General features: G+C 34.8%; 1 protein-coding gene across 9 annotated transcripts in view; it reads right to left on the reverse strand.

Moving 5' to 3' along the window:
* LOC119069735 (nucleolysin TIAR) overlaps positions 1-12996 on the reverse strand; it is a 524443-nt gene that overhangs the window by 210821 nt on the left and 300626 nt on the right. For 5 of the 9 annotated variants that reach the window (XR_005086389.1, XM_037173866.1, XM_037173868.1 and 2 more), the window contains exon 2: positions 9026-9310. The exons of the other annotated variants lie outside the window; for them this stretch is intronic. Coding sequence is in view for 4 of the 5 variants with exons in the window: in XM_037173866.1 (XP_037029761.1) it covers positions 9026-9310 (285 nt within the window). In the remaining variant the exon portion in view is untranslated. The remainder of the gene's footprint in view (positions 1-9025; positions 9311-12996) is intronic. 9 annotated transcript variants of the gene reach the window in all.

Genomic DNA, 12996 nt, shown 5'->3' on the forward strand with positions numbered 1-12996 from the left:
AGTAGCTACGATTTCAATCTTATTAGGAAGATGTACACCGAGTAGAAGAAACTCGAAAAACCAAAATAATTCGATAATTGAGACAGCACTGAATGAATAATGTGCCATCATATTCTAAAAACTGATTAGTGATATTCTTACGGCACTGTAAACAATTTCGTCTTAATAAAGAGCAATCCTTGACAACAACAAAAAATGAAAGAATTTTGTCTGATATTTCCCTTTAAAAAATGCCTCTCATCCCTTCAGTAAGCGAATCAATTACATCAATGAATAGGAACCATCAACACGATCGAATAGATAAAAACTTTTCGTTTTATAAAGCTGGCATAGATAACAAAATATTTTGTTCAAGTTTTGTGTTTAACTTCGGTAATTCATAATCTTTACAAAATCCTATTCAGCATATTTTTGTGTGTCCTTTTCTTCCACTTCCCCCACCCGTCCTCAATTTTATAAATTACATTATGCGACGCCGTGCTCATTTTGCAAAAAAAGCTCTTTCACTTTTCTTTATTTTTGTGTATAGTCAACATAGTCAATTTTTGTGTGCGTGTGTACGATATAAACAGACATAAATATAATATAGAGAAGGAAGCCAAAATTGATGACCGATCTATACTCTATGCCTTTTATTATAACATCGGATAGGAGAAAAAAACGAGATATCAAAAAAGTTTTCGCCATGATAATATAATTGGACCCTTTTATCACCAATCCTTTAAGGTCTTTACCATCACAAAATTAAATATATTATTCAATAAAAATAAGAGCAAATTGTATTTTCTTATTATACTTTCAAAACATGAATTTCTAAAATAATCTTTTATTTTTACAAGTTATATACTCTGAATACACTTCCACACTCTGTGTTTCACAGCATACAGAAACTATACACTACACCCATACACACACACGCCAGCCATATTCGAAAGGAAAGTCTTGAACTCACCATTTTATGTATGGACGGAATATACATCATTTTGTTGCAAGCACAAAATGAAAATAAATAAAAAAAAAAACGAAAATAGAAAAGAAACGAAGTGTAGATTTTCGTTTCTTTATTTTGATTTTTATATTATTTTCTTTTCTTTTCATTTCTCTTCCCACTATCTCCTTATATAGCTATGGCTTCAAATCTTGCACTTGAACGATTTATCGAAACAAAAGAAGGAAAAATAAAAATAACTTTCCGATCACGTTCACATGTATCTTGCATTTTAGTCTTGTCTTCAGATGGAACCGGTGAGACGTGAGTCTATTGGGTTGTACAAAATGATCCCACACCTCATGCCATCCCGTCACACACACACACACACACACACACACAAACAATGCATATCCATATACACACATATATAAATATTTACATTCTATCAAGTAAGCTCAGAGGCCAACCTCTGCTCGAAGCTAACTACTGTAAATGCGATGCACTATACGATAAGAAGTTTTTTAAGTTGTACATTCAATGAAGCCCGGTGAAGCCCATGTATTTTCGGCACAAACATCATAGTTCAAAGTGAGATTTCATTTCCGACGTTAACCGGTTCGTGTGCCTTTTTTTGCCTCTCTCTTCATATTCTGGTGTGAGTGTAACGAAAATCGCATCGCAAGATAGATTTCGAAGATAATAAACTTCTTTTCAAACCAACATTGGAACTTTAACACCCGAAAAGGAAGAGAAAAAAAAATTGAATTCCGATCAATTTGGTGTTAACATTTTGAAGGCAATTGATAGAGCGTTTCATATTGTTTACTATATCGTATCGTTCGCTTTTTAAGTCGACTGAATGGAGTGAACGCGTATTTCTTGTTGAACGCTTACATAAGACAAAACGGGGATTTTCGTTGAATTGAGCGCATAAGAAGTGGATAAGAAATTTTCGGGGTATGAGATTTAGCAATCTTTAATCGAAATTGTTTTACATCGCGTCTGAAAATCTGCATTGATATTGTGAGAACCAAATTGTCTTCAAATTAAGAAATGGAATGTCCCGATGTGAATGTAAAGCATGCGCAGTCGGCTTATAACGTTTTTGAGAGACCATCAAATGGTCAAAGGAAGCAAAATTAAACCTCGTCGGAAACGAAGGAATTTTCAACTTCGTCAGTTTTGAAAGATTTAAAACTTTATCTGAGACAGTGTAAGTGCTGCATATCCTTTTATAACAGAACTTTTTCCAATGAAATTTTCTCTAAAATTTTTTTATTTGACTAAACTCTCAGTCGACAAGAATCGAGACTCAGAACATTCGAACCAAACACAAGTTAATTTTAAGTCAAAGTGACTGTTCACCAGAGCGCAGGAATAATATTTTCTTTCACTCTGGATGCTACTAAAACATCAAGTAAAAATGAAAACGACATCCATTGCATCGACAAAAGACTATCTCTCTCCCCTGTACGAATATGATACCCATTTCAGTCCAAGTAAACAGAAATTGTTTGCTAATTGAAAACTACATCAACATAAATTAGTGATTGCCGAATGGTAAACACCCTTGAAAGGGAGCCACGTACATATACATATATAATGCATTATACATGTAAAACCGTACAAGGTATACGTAAACTAATAAAAGCCTAACTAACATTGCGAAACCAAATTTAAAGCTTCTTCTGCTGTAAGGGAATTTGTATTATAATTAGATTGCAGATATAATCCAGATTCAACAAGCAACATGCAAACAAGATTTATGAGATATACTAATAATTGAATCATTTCATCGGAAGGTAGAGAAATCATTGATCTATTTGAGATGGAAATAATGTTTTGATTTAATAGTAAAAGTTCTGCTTACAATCCAACAGAATCCAAGCGATTCGATGTTGATTATTGTTATTTTTACCTTAAAAAAATGGAGCTTTGAAGTGAGCAAAGAAAACATAAATTTGTCGGTAAAAGGCTTCCGCCAAACCAAATCACAAATTCTGTTTACACTGAAATGTTGAAGATTTTAATTGGCACCACAACAACATGGTGCTGATCGCTATAGAAATTGATTTATTTTTCAACGATTGTCGTGATAGGATCAAGTGCTTGTTTTCTATCACGTGCGTCCAGATCATTTGTATCTACCTCAAGCAATGGCAGATCTACAGAACAAAATGTCAATGTAGTTGCTTAACCCTTTCAAGAGGACGTTGGCTCTTTTGATGTATTGTATCCCCTCACCATAAGTAGCCAAGATTATGAGTCTGATCATGGCATTGAAGATAAACTAAAGAATAAATAAGCGCTTAGCTCTGGTCGAAGCTGTACTATGAAAATGTTTGTTAAAAAACAAATGAAGTAAAAGATTTTCAGTCAATCTGTTTACTCAATATTTTGATCCGAAGAATGAAAATTAACATATTCCTCGATATAATTATACTACTGATATGCTTGATGCAAAAGGGTTTAACGATGGAACTAACTTCCAACCGAAAACTTATTTAGTGCTCGACTCCAAAATGTTTAGTGAATCCCAACGGTCAATTCCAATAGGCAAAGCCTCCGATAGACCCAAAGTTATACATATATGGAAGAAAAAAAAAAGTACCAACGAAGATTGTATACGACAAAACTTTGGTGTCTTTGGGTCAAAGCGTCGGTCGGCCCCAAAGCTATCCTTATTTCGAAAATTAATAATATTTCAAAATGTAATATCTACGCAAAACTTCAATTTTGTACACTAAAATCATGTCAAAGTATATCTTTTGCATAACCTCTGAAGCTAATGGAGTCACCGGAAAAGTTTTCACTGCAAACTTATTATTATTGACTCGGTTGTATTCAGATACGTTGTATTTATTATATACAATTTTGTTTCACAATTTCTCCACTCGAAGAATGTGATTATATTTGATACGGAGATGAATATTAAATAAATGTACGAGAATTCATTTTCATTGAATTGAAACGTTTCCGAACTTCAACAAAAATCATTAAGCATCAACTTTCTATCTCCATCTATATCCCTCTCTTCTCTCTCTCATACATTCGTTTTTCGCTTTTCCAATTTCTTTGACGCGAAGCGAAAAGTTTTATTTTATTTATTTATTTTTTTTGTGTGCTTACAACACTGCACATCAAAACATGAAGACCGTATCGTTAATTCGTCATCATTGATTTTATGATATTTTCCAGTAATTCCATATGTTTTCCTCTTTTTTTTCGGAACTCGAGGAAAAATTATGTCGAATTGGTGTCGAAGACATCGAAACTTCATCGAAGAAAATATATAAACTTTGTGCTGCAACTTTATACACGGAGATAGGAACTTTTCTTTATTAGCTTAGTCCGGCAGAAGAATTTTTTTTTTTTGAAGAAGAACTGGAAGAAGTATAAAACTAACTTTTAGTTTGGGGTCTTTCATCTTATCAATTTGGCATCAACTATACATGTTTATATATGACCGGCCCATTAGCTTCATTATAAGTATGTTATTTTGTGGTTAAAAGAAGATCATTTTTCCTCTCTTCCTTTAATAATATTTCGGATGATGTTCGAGAAATGATGAAGAACTTTAATGTTTCATCAATAAATAAATTTGTTATATTTCGTGGCGTCTGGAGTGGATATATACCTTTTGGGAAATTATTTCTTTTTTTTTCGCTTTCCCTTTTTCGTTGATAATTTGTATTTGGTTTTATTCAATATATTCCGATGAGTTGATGAAAGTTTGTTCGCTAACTCATCAGAAATGTTTAATATATTGTTGTTGTTTCGAAGAGGAACAATCACACGTCTTTCGTGGGAAATTCGATGAAAGTGTCAGGGTGAGGCATTCTGTGGACAGGGGTTTTAATTCGACGATTTAAACACATCCATTCAAATTAGTGGTAGGGTAGAGGATTTTTTTTAGACTATGTCTAAGCTGGGTATGATTTGGATCGTCAATATAGAAAGCGGGATCAACAAATGGTGAGAGATTTTTGGGATGATCTTTGAGTAGATTTTCTACTTACAACATGTTACAGATTAAGATCAGTGTAACCACATTAATGGTGGAACAAATCAACAATTTGCACACATAGGAAGATGTATACTCTCTAAAATATTCAAATAGATACACAGCCACTCACACTATTATTTTTATCGTCTAGAGTAAAAATGAACTAGGAATAAAGTGGCCAGTGTAACGCTAAGTTTGTCTGTCACATTTTCTATACACCGACATGTAGTTTTGTACACAACACTCACCAGATAAATTTGCAGACACACCAACCAACCAAAAGAGAAAAGTACTGAAATTTTCAATCAACTTGAATATAACTTTTCTGTGCATCGAGCAGACAGATTGGTTTTTGTGGTTGTTGATAATAATATTACAGCTGCACAATACATATATATCGACATGTCTGCATGTATACATGCAGTTTGAGTGGCAAACAATTTTCAAATAATTACAAACATTTGGTTAAATGTTGATAAATTGTATGAAAGATTATAAGTGGAATGGGAAAAGTGAATGAGTGAGAGAAAGAGAGAGAGAGAGCCAGCTAGGTCGGATTATCAATTACGGGAGCCCTGGACTGATTACCGGTAAAAAAATTCAAAGCAACAATCAAATGAACTGATTTTGAGTTTTCTTCCGTTTCTCTGATTTCTATCCTTCTCCGTTATGGAGAAATGGAGTGTGGAATGTGGTATGGAAATGGAGATTAAAGCAAGACCAGCTTAGTTTCGAAAGTGGCAGTATTTTCCGGTTCACTGACTTTATTTGGGAATGTCCACCAAATGACTTACGAAGTCAACTTAGAAAACACAATTTTAGTTTTTTTAAGCGTTTTAAAAGTCATTGATGTTCATTCAATCAAAGTGCTAAGGCGTTTTCAAAATGTGCGCCAAATGCCAAAATGTCATAGATGACTTGAAACACTTAATTGACTGTGAACATCGATGACCTTTAAAACTCTTAAAAAACTGTCAAATGTGTTTTTTGTCGCTCTTTGGTGTTTGTATTCACTCTTTGGTGTTTGTATTTCCAATAGTTTCCATTACACTTGCCGTATCGTTTTTTGTCCAGCACGCCCTGCGCGTAGCCCACAGTCTAACCCGACTCTAAGAGCAATAATGAATAGACTATACTGTCGTTCCCGATGTAAACAAGAGGTTTTATTATTGATTGATACACAGAAGGGAGTGCAGAAAAGCACTGTGTGGGTGATGGAATGGATGCACAAAACCGAGTCGGTAAATGGAAGATTTAATCTTATGTTTGATAGAATGCAGTATTGTTTAAACAAATGAAAAATGGAAGCAGCAAATTTTAAAATTTTTTCGAACACAGATCGAATTTAAAATTTGACGAATATTAAGCGAAATTCCGGACGTAGAAATTCACATTTCCAGACAGTCAGTATTATTCGGTTTGATGAAATTTATCACAAAATTGTTGGACAACTTTCAGAACGTAATAAAAATCGTCGAACTTTCCCATAAATTTTTCAATATTTTCAAACACTCACCTTGGAGAACCAGCAGAAAATTATTTTTTGTGAAAATTTATTAGCAAAACTTTGTCTACGTTCAGGTGCGATGCATCGATATAACTCTTAATTTGTAACTTAACTTCTATTCGACCGACGTAGACTATTATACCTTTGCTAATTTCTAAAAAAAAACGGATAACTGTTTGCTTCGGTCTTAAAGGTACATTTCCCATTAAAACAATTAAATAAAATTCGTGCATGTCACCAATTGTCAACCTAGACATTACATTCCTTCTACTTTTCAAGCATTTATTATGTCTGCAATCAACAGCATAAAAAAAATTGTCACAGTCCCTACCGGCATTGTCGACTGTAAGCCTTTATACAACTTACCGAACATTTAAAAACGCAAAGCTAATGGCTTGTTATTTTTGAAAAAGAACTCGAAAATATTTATGCGCATCTAGTGAATATATATTTTCCCACTAAGTGGATGCTATTAGCACCATTCAATGTTATAATATATGCAGTTTACAACAACTGTGTGTTAAAGTATATCTATTGTATACGGGTGTTCCCTCTGTGTGTTTATATAATTCCAATTCTCCAACAGTATTATTAATAAATAGTTGAATTCATGGTTATCCATCAACACTCGGGTTATTTAAGTGCCTTAAACAATAAAAAAACATAAAAATGTCATTTACAGGTATTTATTTCATAATTTGTAATGCACAGCATAACAAAAGCCATTATAAAAAGGAGAAAAAGAACAGAAAAAAGAAGAAAGGAAGAAGAAAAAAAAACAGTGAAAAGCTCTTTCCATTTTATGTATATAACAATAAAAATATAAACGAGACAGACACACACACAGGTCAGGATATTTAATACACAATCCGACGGTATATCAAAAGCAAAAACTCAACATCGACTTTTTTTCCCACACACAAAGTCGTTAAAACGCAACAAAATCATAAAATTCCAACCAGATTCGTTATCAGAAAGGAGCATTTGTAACAATAAGTCATTTTGATATAACAAAAAAGCCATTATGTTGTTATCAGGATAGAGGAGAGAGAGAGAGAGAGAACCTCCGAAATACAAAACCTCTCGCATCCATCCGCACACAACAAACGCATTGGTGTGTTTTTAAGCTATAAATGTAACAATCCGTATTACGGATCTCTTTCGGCCAATTCCCAATAAAGTATTATCCCAATGAATTTATATGGATCTTTCTTATTTTATATGCTCTTGGCTCGGCCCAACCATCATGTCCCCCCTTCCCATACGAGCTATTCATTTTATTTATTATTTACCGAAAGACGGACTCAGACTTAAATAAACCAATTGGATATCGTTCAAAATTTAAGAACAAGTGCCTTCCATAACAACGTTTTGGAATGAATGACGTTATATGTATGGTAGAGGCTTAATGTAATGTAAAAGTTCGACACTCAATGGCATGGAACCGCAGTTCAATCATTCATTTATATTTTTGGTTAACCGAAACGAAAATATTTTGCTATCTGATTTTGTGTGTTTTATACTCAGCTAAATGCTCCATAAAGCATCAGTACATTGTGTGTATGAACAAGGGATTTCTAAGAAGAAGAAGATAGAAAAAACAGTGGCAAGCATTGGGGAAAGGGGAGTTAGCCGATGAAATTATGGAGCAACATTGAGTCCCGTAATGGACAAAAAGAAACGGACTTAACGTGGATGTGGAATGCGATGCTATGGCGTAAAACGTTGTAAACATAGTCATTTGAAAGGAACCTAGCTGGCAGCACTGAGATAAATTTATTTAAACACCCCTCAGTGCTGCCAGACAGGTACCTTTAAGATGACTAGATAGCTAGGTGGATCAATATATTACACTTTTGAAATTCGAGCAATACAAAATAGTCGATAGTTAAGACCATTAAACTGTTTGTGGTAGAACTGGAGGAGGGATTTTCGAACAGAGCGGCACAATTAATCAAATCGACCAACGGTCAGGATAGTTTTATGAAAGGCATAAGCTCCATTTGAATTGAAGGATGACGAAATCTGCTTGAACAATGTTGCCAGCTCTCGGAGACTTACCGATAAACTACAAAAATTTCGCTCAAACAAATCGAATTTAATGTTCCGAATATTCGACATTGGTCCTTTGGTAGACAGAGGGTAAACGAAAGGTTCGTATTGAGAAGGCTTTTAAGACATTTAACAGTCGTCATTAATGCATTTAGAGTAGCGTACCATATTTGTATTTAAATATTAAATAAAATAAAAACGAAACAACAAGTAGACGGGCCAATACTTTTGTGTTGTAGGCATCGTTTAGCTATAATAGTTTGTTTGTTTTAAGTTAAGCTACTTTTGTGTAGTTATGTGGTGCCTACAAACATAGATATGTGCATCAAACTGGCATTCAATTATATTATGCTGTTAAGTCGTTCTATATTGACAACAAAATCATGACAAAATATGTCTATCATAAAACCAAATATATAGAAAATAAGTAACGCTACCAAATGTATCAAAATCAGCTCGTTTTTTTTTGTAAAATGTTTAGGCAAATGAAAATAATTTTTTTTTGATTGTAAGAAGGCCGATCACCAACCTTGTTTGAAAAGTGTTTTAATTTCACCAACTCCTAGACCAATTGATGGATTTAAAATGGTGGATGTTTTGAGTTGCTTTGCCGAATTTCTATTATCGAAAACGCATGTTTCGCACAGACACATTTGGTTTGGATGAGACTGTGGCGGTCTGGTTACTCCGAATGGAGTCGTATGCATTATATTTTCAACGGCACCTATCATATTTATCCCTCCGTACGGGATGTGATGCCACATACAAGTAACATCATCATAGGAGAGATTGAATGCTGGCTCCACACCATAGCCTGTAGAATAGAAAAGTGTTGAGAACAAAAATAAAAACTAAAAGTAAAATAATAAATCAAAAAAAAGGAAAAATCAAATTTTTCATCATTTCTTTTCGGTGATTTTCTACTATTGTCATTGTCGATTGAACAGTTTAAGTCACAGAAGGGTGAGTGTGTGTGAGAGAGCTTTTTTATTAATTAATTTGCCAGCAGGATTCTCACTGCCAGCCTGTAAAAACTCAAAATTAGGCTCGTATGACATGATTGGTTTCCGTTTCCGCAGAATTTAGAAAACGTTATGCACTCAATCAGTTCATATTCTTTCAAAGTACTGTTATTAAATGGCAGTACAGTGTACACGAACGAATTCTGTTGAAACTTTACAAGCTCTGGTGAATTTCTATACAATAATGTCTCTCTAAACAGGTCGCATCGAGAAATATGCATAAAACAACGTAATGCACATTATGGTAGCACGACTGCCAGTTAATCCCTGTTTCGAATCTGTTTCGTTTGAACCTAACAGTTCAACGTTGTTGAACGATTGGAAATGTACGATCGAAAAACTTTGTCCTAATGATGGCAATCAATGTGAAAATCAATGACATTGTGCTCGAATTCGCACTAACACACCATTTCGATGGATGTAGCTGATCACAATATATGTTTAACTTTGATTACAGCGAGATATATTTGTAAAATAAATGTCTTAGGATACCTACAAATCAAACCAACCGTACATCATGATTTATCGACATTTAAACGAATCTTCAAAATTCGATCAAGAATCAATTTAAAGGAAAAACTCACTGAATTCTTGAGAAAGTGAGGGAGTATTTTCGCTTGAACCGGAAAACCTCTGCACCATCAAAATGTTTTTTTTTTTGTATGGACATGGGGGTTTCAGCATTCCAATCGAAATAAATTCGTTGACAAATTGCTAAATAATCATTTACAATACAATCTTTTCATAGCATTCATAGAAGACGTCCGATAACTTAGGGACGAATACACTTTAACAAAGTGTGTACAAATCAAGGCTGGGACGTCGATTTATTGGATTTTTATTAATTTGAACAACAAAAGGAGTAATGACTTATAGAACGCCATACCGATGGATTGGGAATGTAGAGCACAGGCTCATAGAATACATTTGAATTTGACTTTTCATTTCATTGTAATTCGACTGATATCCACTTTGGTGTTTCTGTCCGCGTATGTACATTGGACAAATGGAGTTTTAAGGAAATCTACAAATATTAGATTACATCGGATGCTGCGAAAGTAATCCATTATGTCCGATAACGATTTTGTGGTAGAAGGAACCTCCCAGGTCGGTTTCTATAGCATCAAGCCTTGGTAAGTGTATTTTCGACTAGTATAGATAACAATTGATGAAAAACAGTTACCGAAACAAGATACTCAAAAACACACGAGTGAGTTTGCGAGTATCACAAAAGTGTTTTCGACTTAATGAACTACCTAATCCAATGTATTCTCGTTTATTGCCTGTTTCATACGAAAATTGATCATCACAATGAAATTCACGTAAAATGACCCAAAAATGTTCTTCGTGTAATACAACATTTTCTCAAGTGGCAAACTGCTATGTAATGGTTAATTTTCGCATGGGGCAGGCGACAAAATGATTTTCCCTAAATGTTCCAGTGTGAAGTATTACTTCACTAATAAAAAAATTGAGATTGTGTAACCAAGGCAAATGGTGACATATTGTTGTTGAGCGGGCCACAAACTTTGACAGGTTGAATTTTGCTGATTTATCAGAATAGATTGATTATCGACTCAAATTAGAAATGATTTGTACTTTTGTAGTATGATGTACTTTGTATACTTTGCTTCACACGTCAGCATTTCGCTTTTAATTTATAAAGTGACGTCACATTAAAAAAAACGTCCCGCCTAATAGAAAACAAATGACTCGATCAATTAAATTCCCATAACGAGACAACGATTTGTATTCATAAGCAAAATATTATTTTTTTGTCAGTTGAATTAAAACAAAATCAACAACCGACGAACCGCACAAACTCATATCCTTTAATTGTTTTTTTTCCTCGTTCCTGTCTCTATTTCTATTCCTATGTATTCAACATAAAATCCATACAGCGTAACAAGCTAACCAATTGACTTGAAATGATTTTATAGAAAAAGACTTCCTGAGCGAACAAAAAAAAGATCTAGTTTTTACATGATATCCGCACATACCGTCCATTTGTATGTAAGTTCGTCGAAATAAAGAAATAGTTGGTAACACCACCACACCACCCTCTCTCATGCATCTTCCTTTTGCATAGAAATTGGTCGAAATAAGTGTGCGGTTCCCTTCCAGTCTTCGTACCCTTCTCGGGTATCAAAAACTTGAGAATTTTGTTGATAGATTATTTTTGATGTCACAGTTCAGCTGCACCAAATTACAAAGTACACTCACGACCTAAAAATTGATCTACGCCATTCCCAACACCACTAATATCTTTACACTATTTTTTGCTTGCACACATCCGGTAGTCGTTCGAATGCCAATAGTGTATTTCGAATCGACTGCCACTCGTTTTAGTGACTTCGCAGCTTTGCTTGTTCCTCCGGGAAGTGGCATCAAGCATCTCCAGCTATCTTCAGCTTGGATCAAGGACGTGCATCCAAAGCTTACATTATTTTCATTAGAATGATCGCGTTGGCGTGCAATTTCATTGCGTTTCAGCTGATTTGCAAGCGCTTCTTCAATGGTTCTCGCACCTGACGTTCCAATCCAAAACTGCTTGGATAGATTCGCGTGTCGCAACACAATTCCGAACGTTCTGAATCGAAACGTCCCAGTTTTCTCGATGGCTGTTTTGTTACGAATATCGTAATAGGGTCCAGTTCGGCACTGGTGCTCATCGAAGCTTCGTAGTTGTCCAAAGTAGAATTGATGTGTGTACTTGACGTGGAAGTCCATGTAAGTTTTGTTAGCAATAGTTTGGCACGTGTTGCAGATGTATCTCCCTGAAGAACTCGTTTTCGAGTATTTGACAACGACATCGTCCTCCACCAATATCATTTGAGGGCCGCCGTTTGGATTAGAATATTTCATGTTGGTGTTAAGGAATCTCGCGCCGCGTCATTCACAATAATTCACAAAGTGACATCTTCCTTATACAAAATGTGTCAAAATGTGAATTATTGTGAATGACGCGGCGCGAGATTCCTAGCAACCCAATAAAACGAATGAATATTCGAGAGCTTATTTGAAACGAAAGCACATCAAACACGGTACGTAACATGATGTGTTGACATCTTTGTCAAACGAAATTCTCTGGCGATGCTTTGTCAGCACAACAGCTCGTTTCTAATTTGTTTGGGGCAACATTTTTGCACCGTTCATATGCAAAGGATACTCCGAGTGGGAAGTTTGCAGGAATAAGTTCTCCTATGTATTAACAGGAATTCGAATATGACATTCATCCACATTCCGAATTGCATTCTCCAGTTTATTCACGTCATACAAGTTGCTTAACTTCATACAAGTGGCATTTTTCCACAGTCATTACATACAATGAAAGTAAATAGATAGGTATGGCCAAACGTTCAAATTTGTTCTAGCCGGAGCATATACGGATTTGCATGGCGCCACCTCAAACGAACTCATTTCTAGTGCAAATTTCCACTAGAAATGAGTTCGTTTGAGGTGGCGCCATGCAAATCCG

This window comes from Bradysia coprophila, assembly GCF_014529535.1.
Source record: "Bradysia coprophila strain Holo2 chromosome X unlocalized genomic scaffold, BU_Bcop_v1 contig_39, whole genome shotgun sequence".
NCBI lineage: Eukaryota > Metazoa > Arthropoda > Insecta > Diptera > Sciaridae > Bradysia > Bradysia coprophila.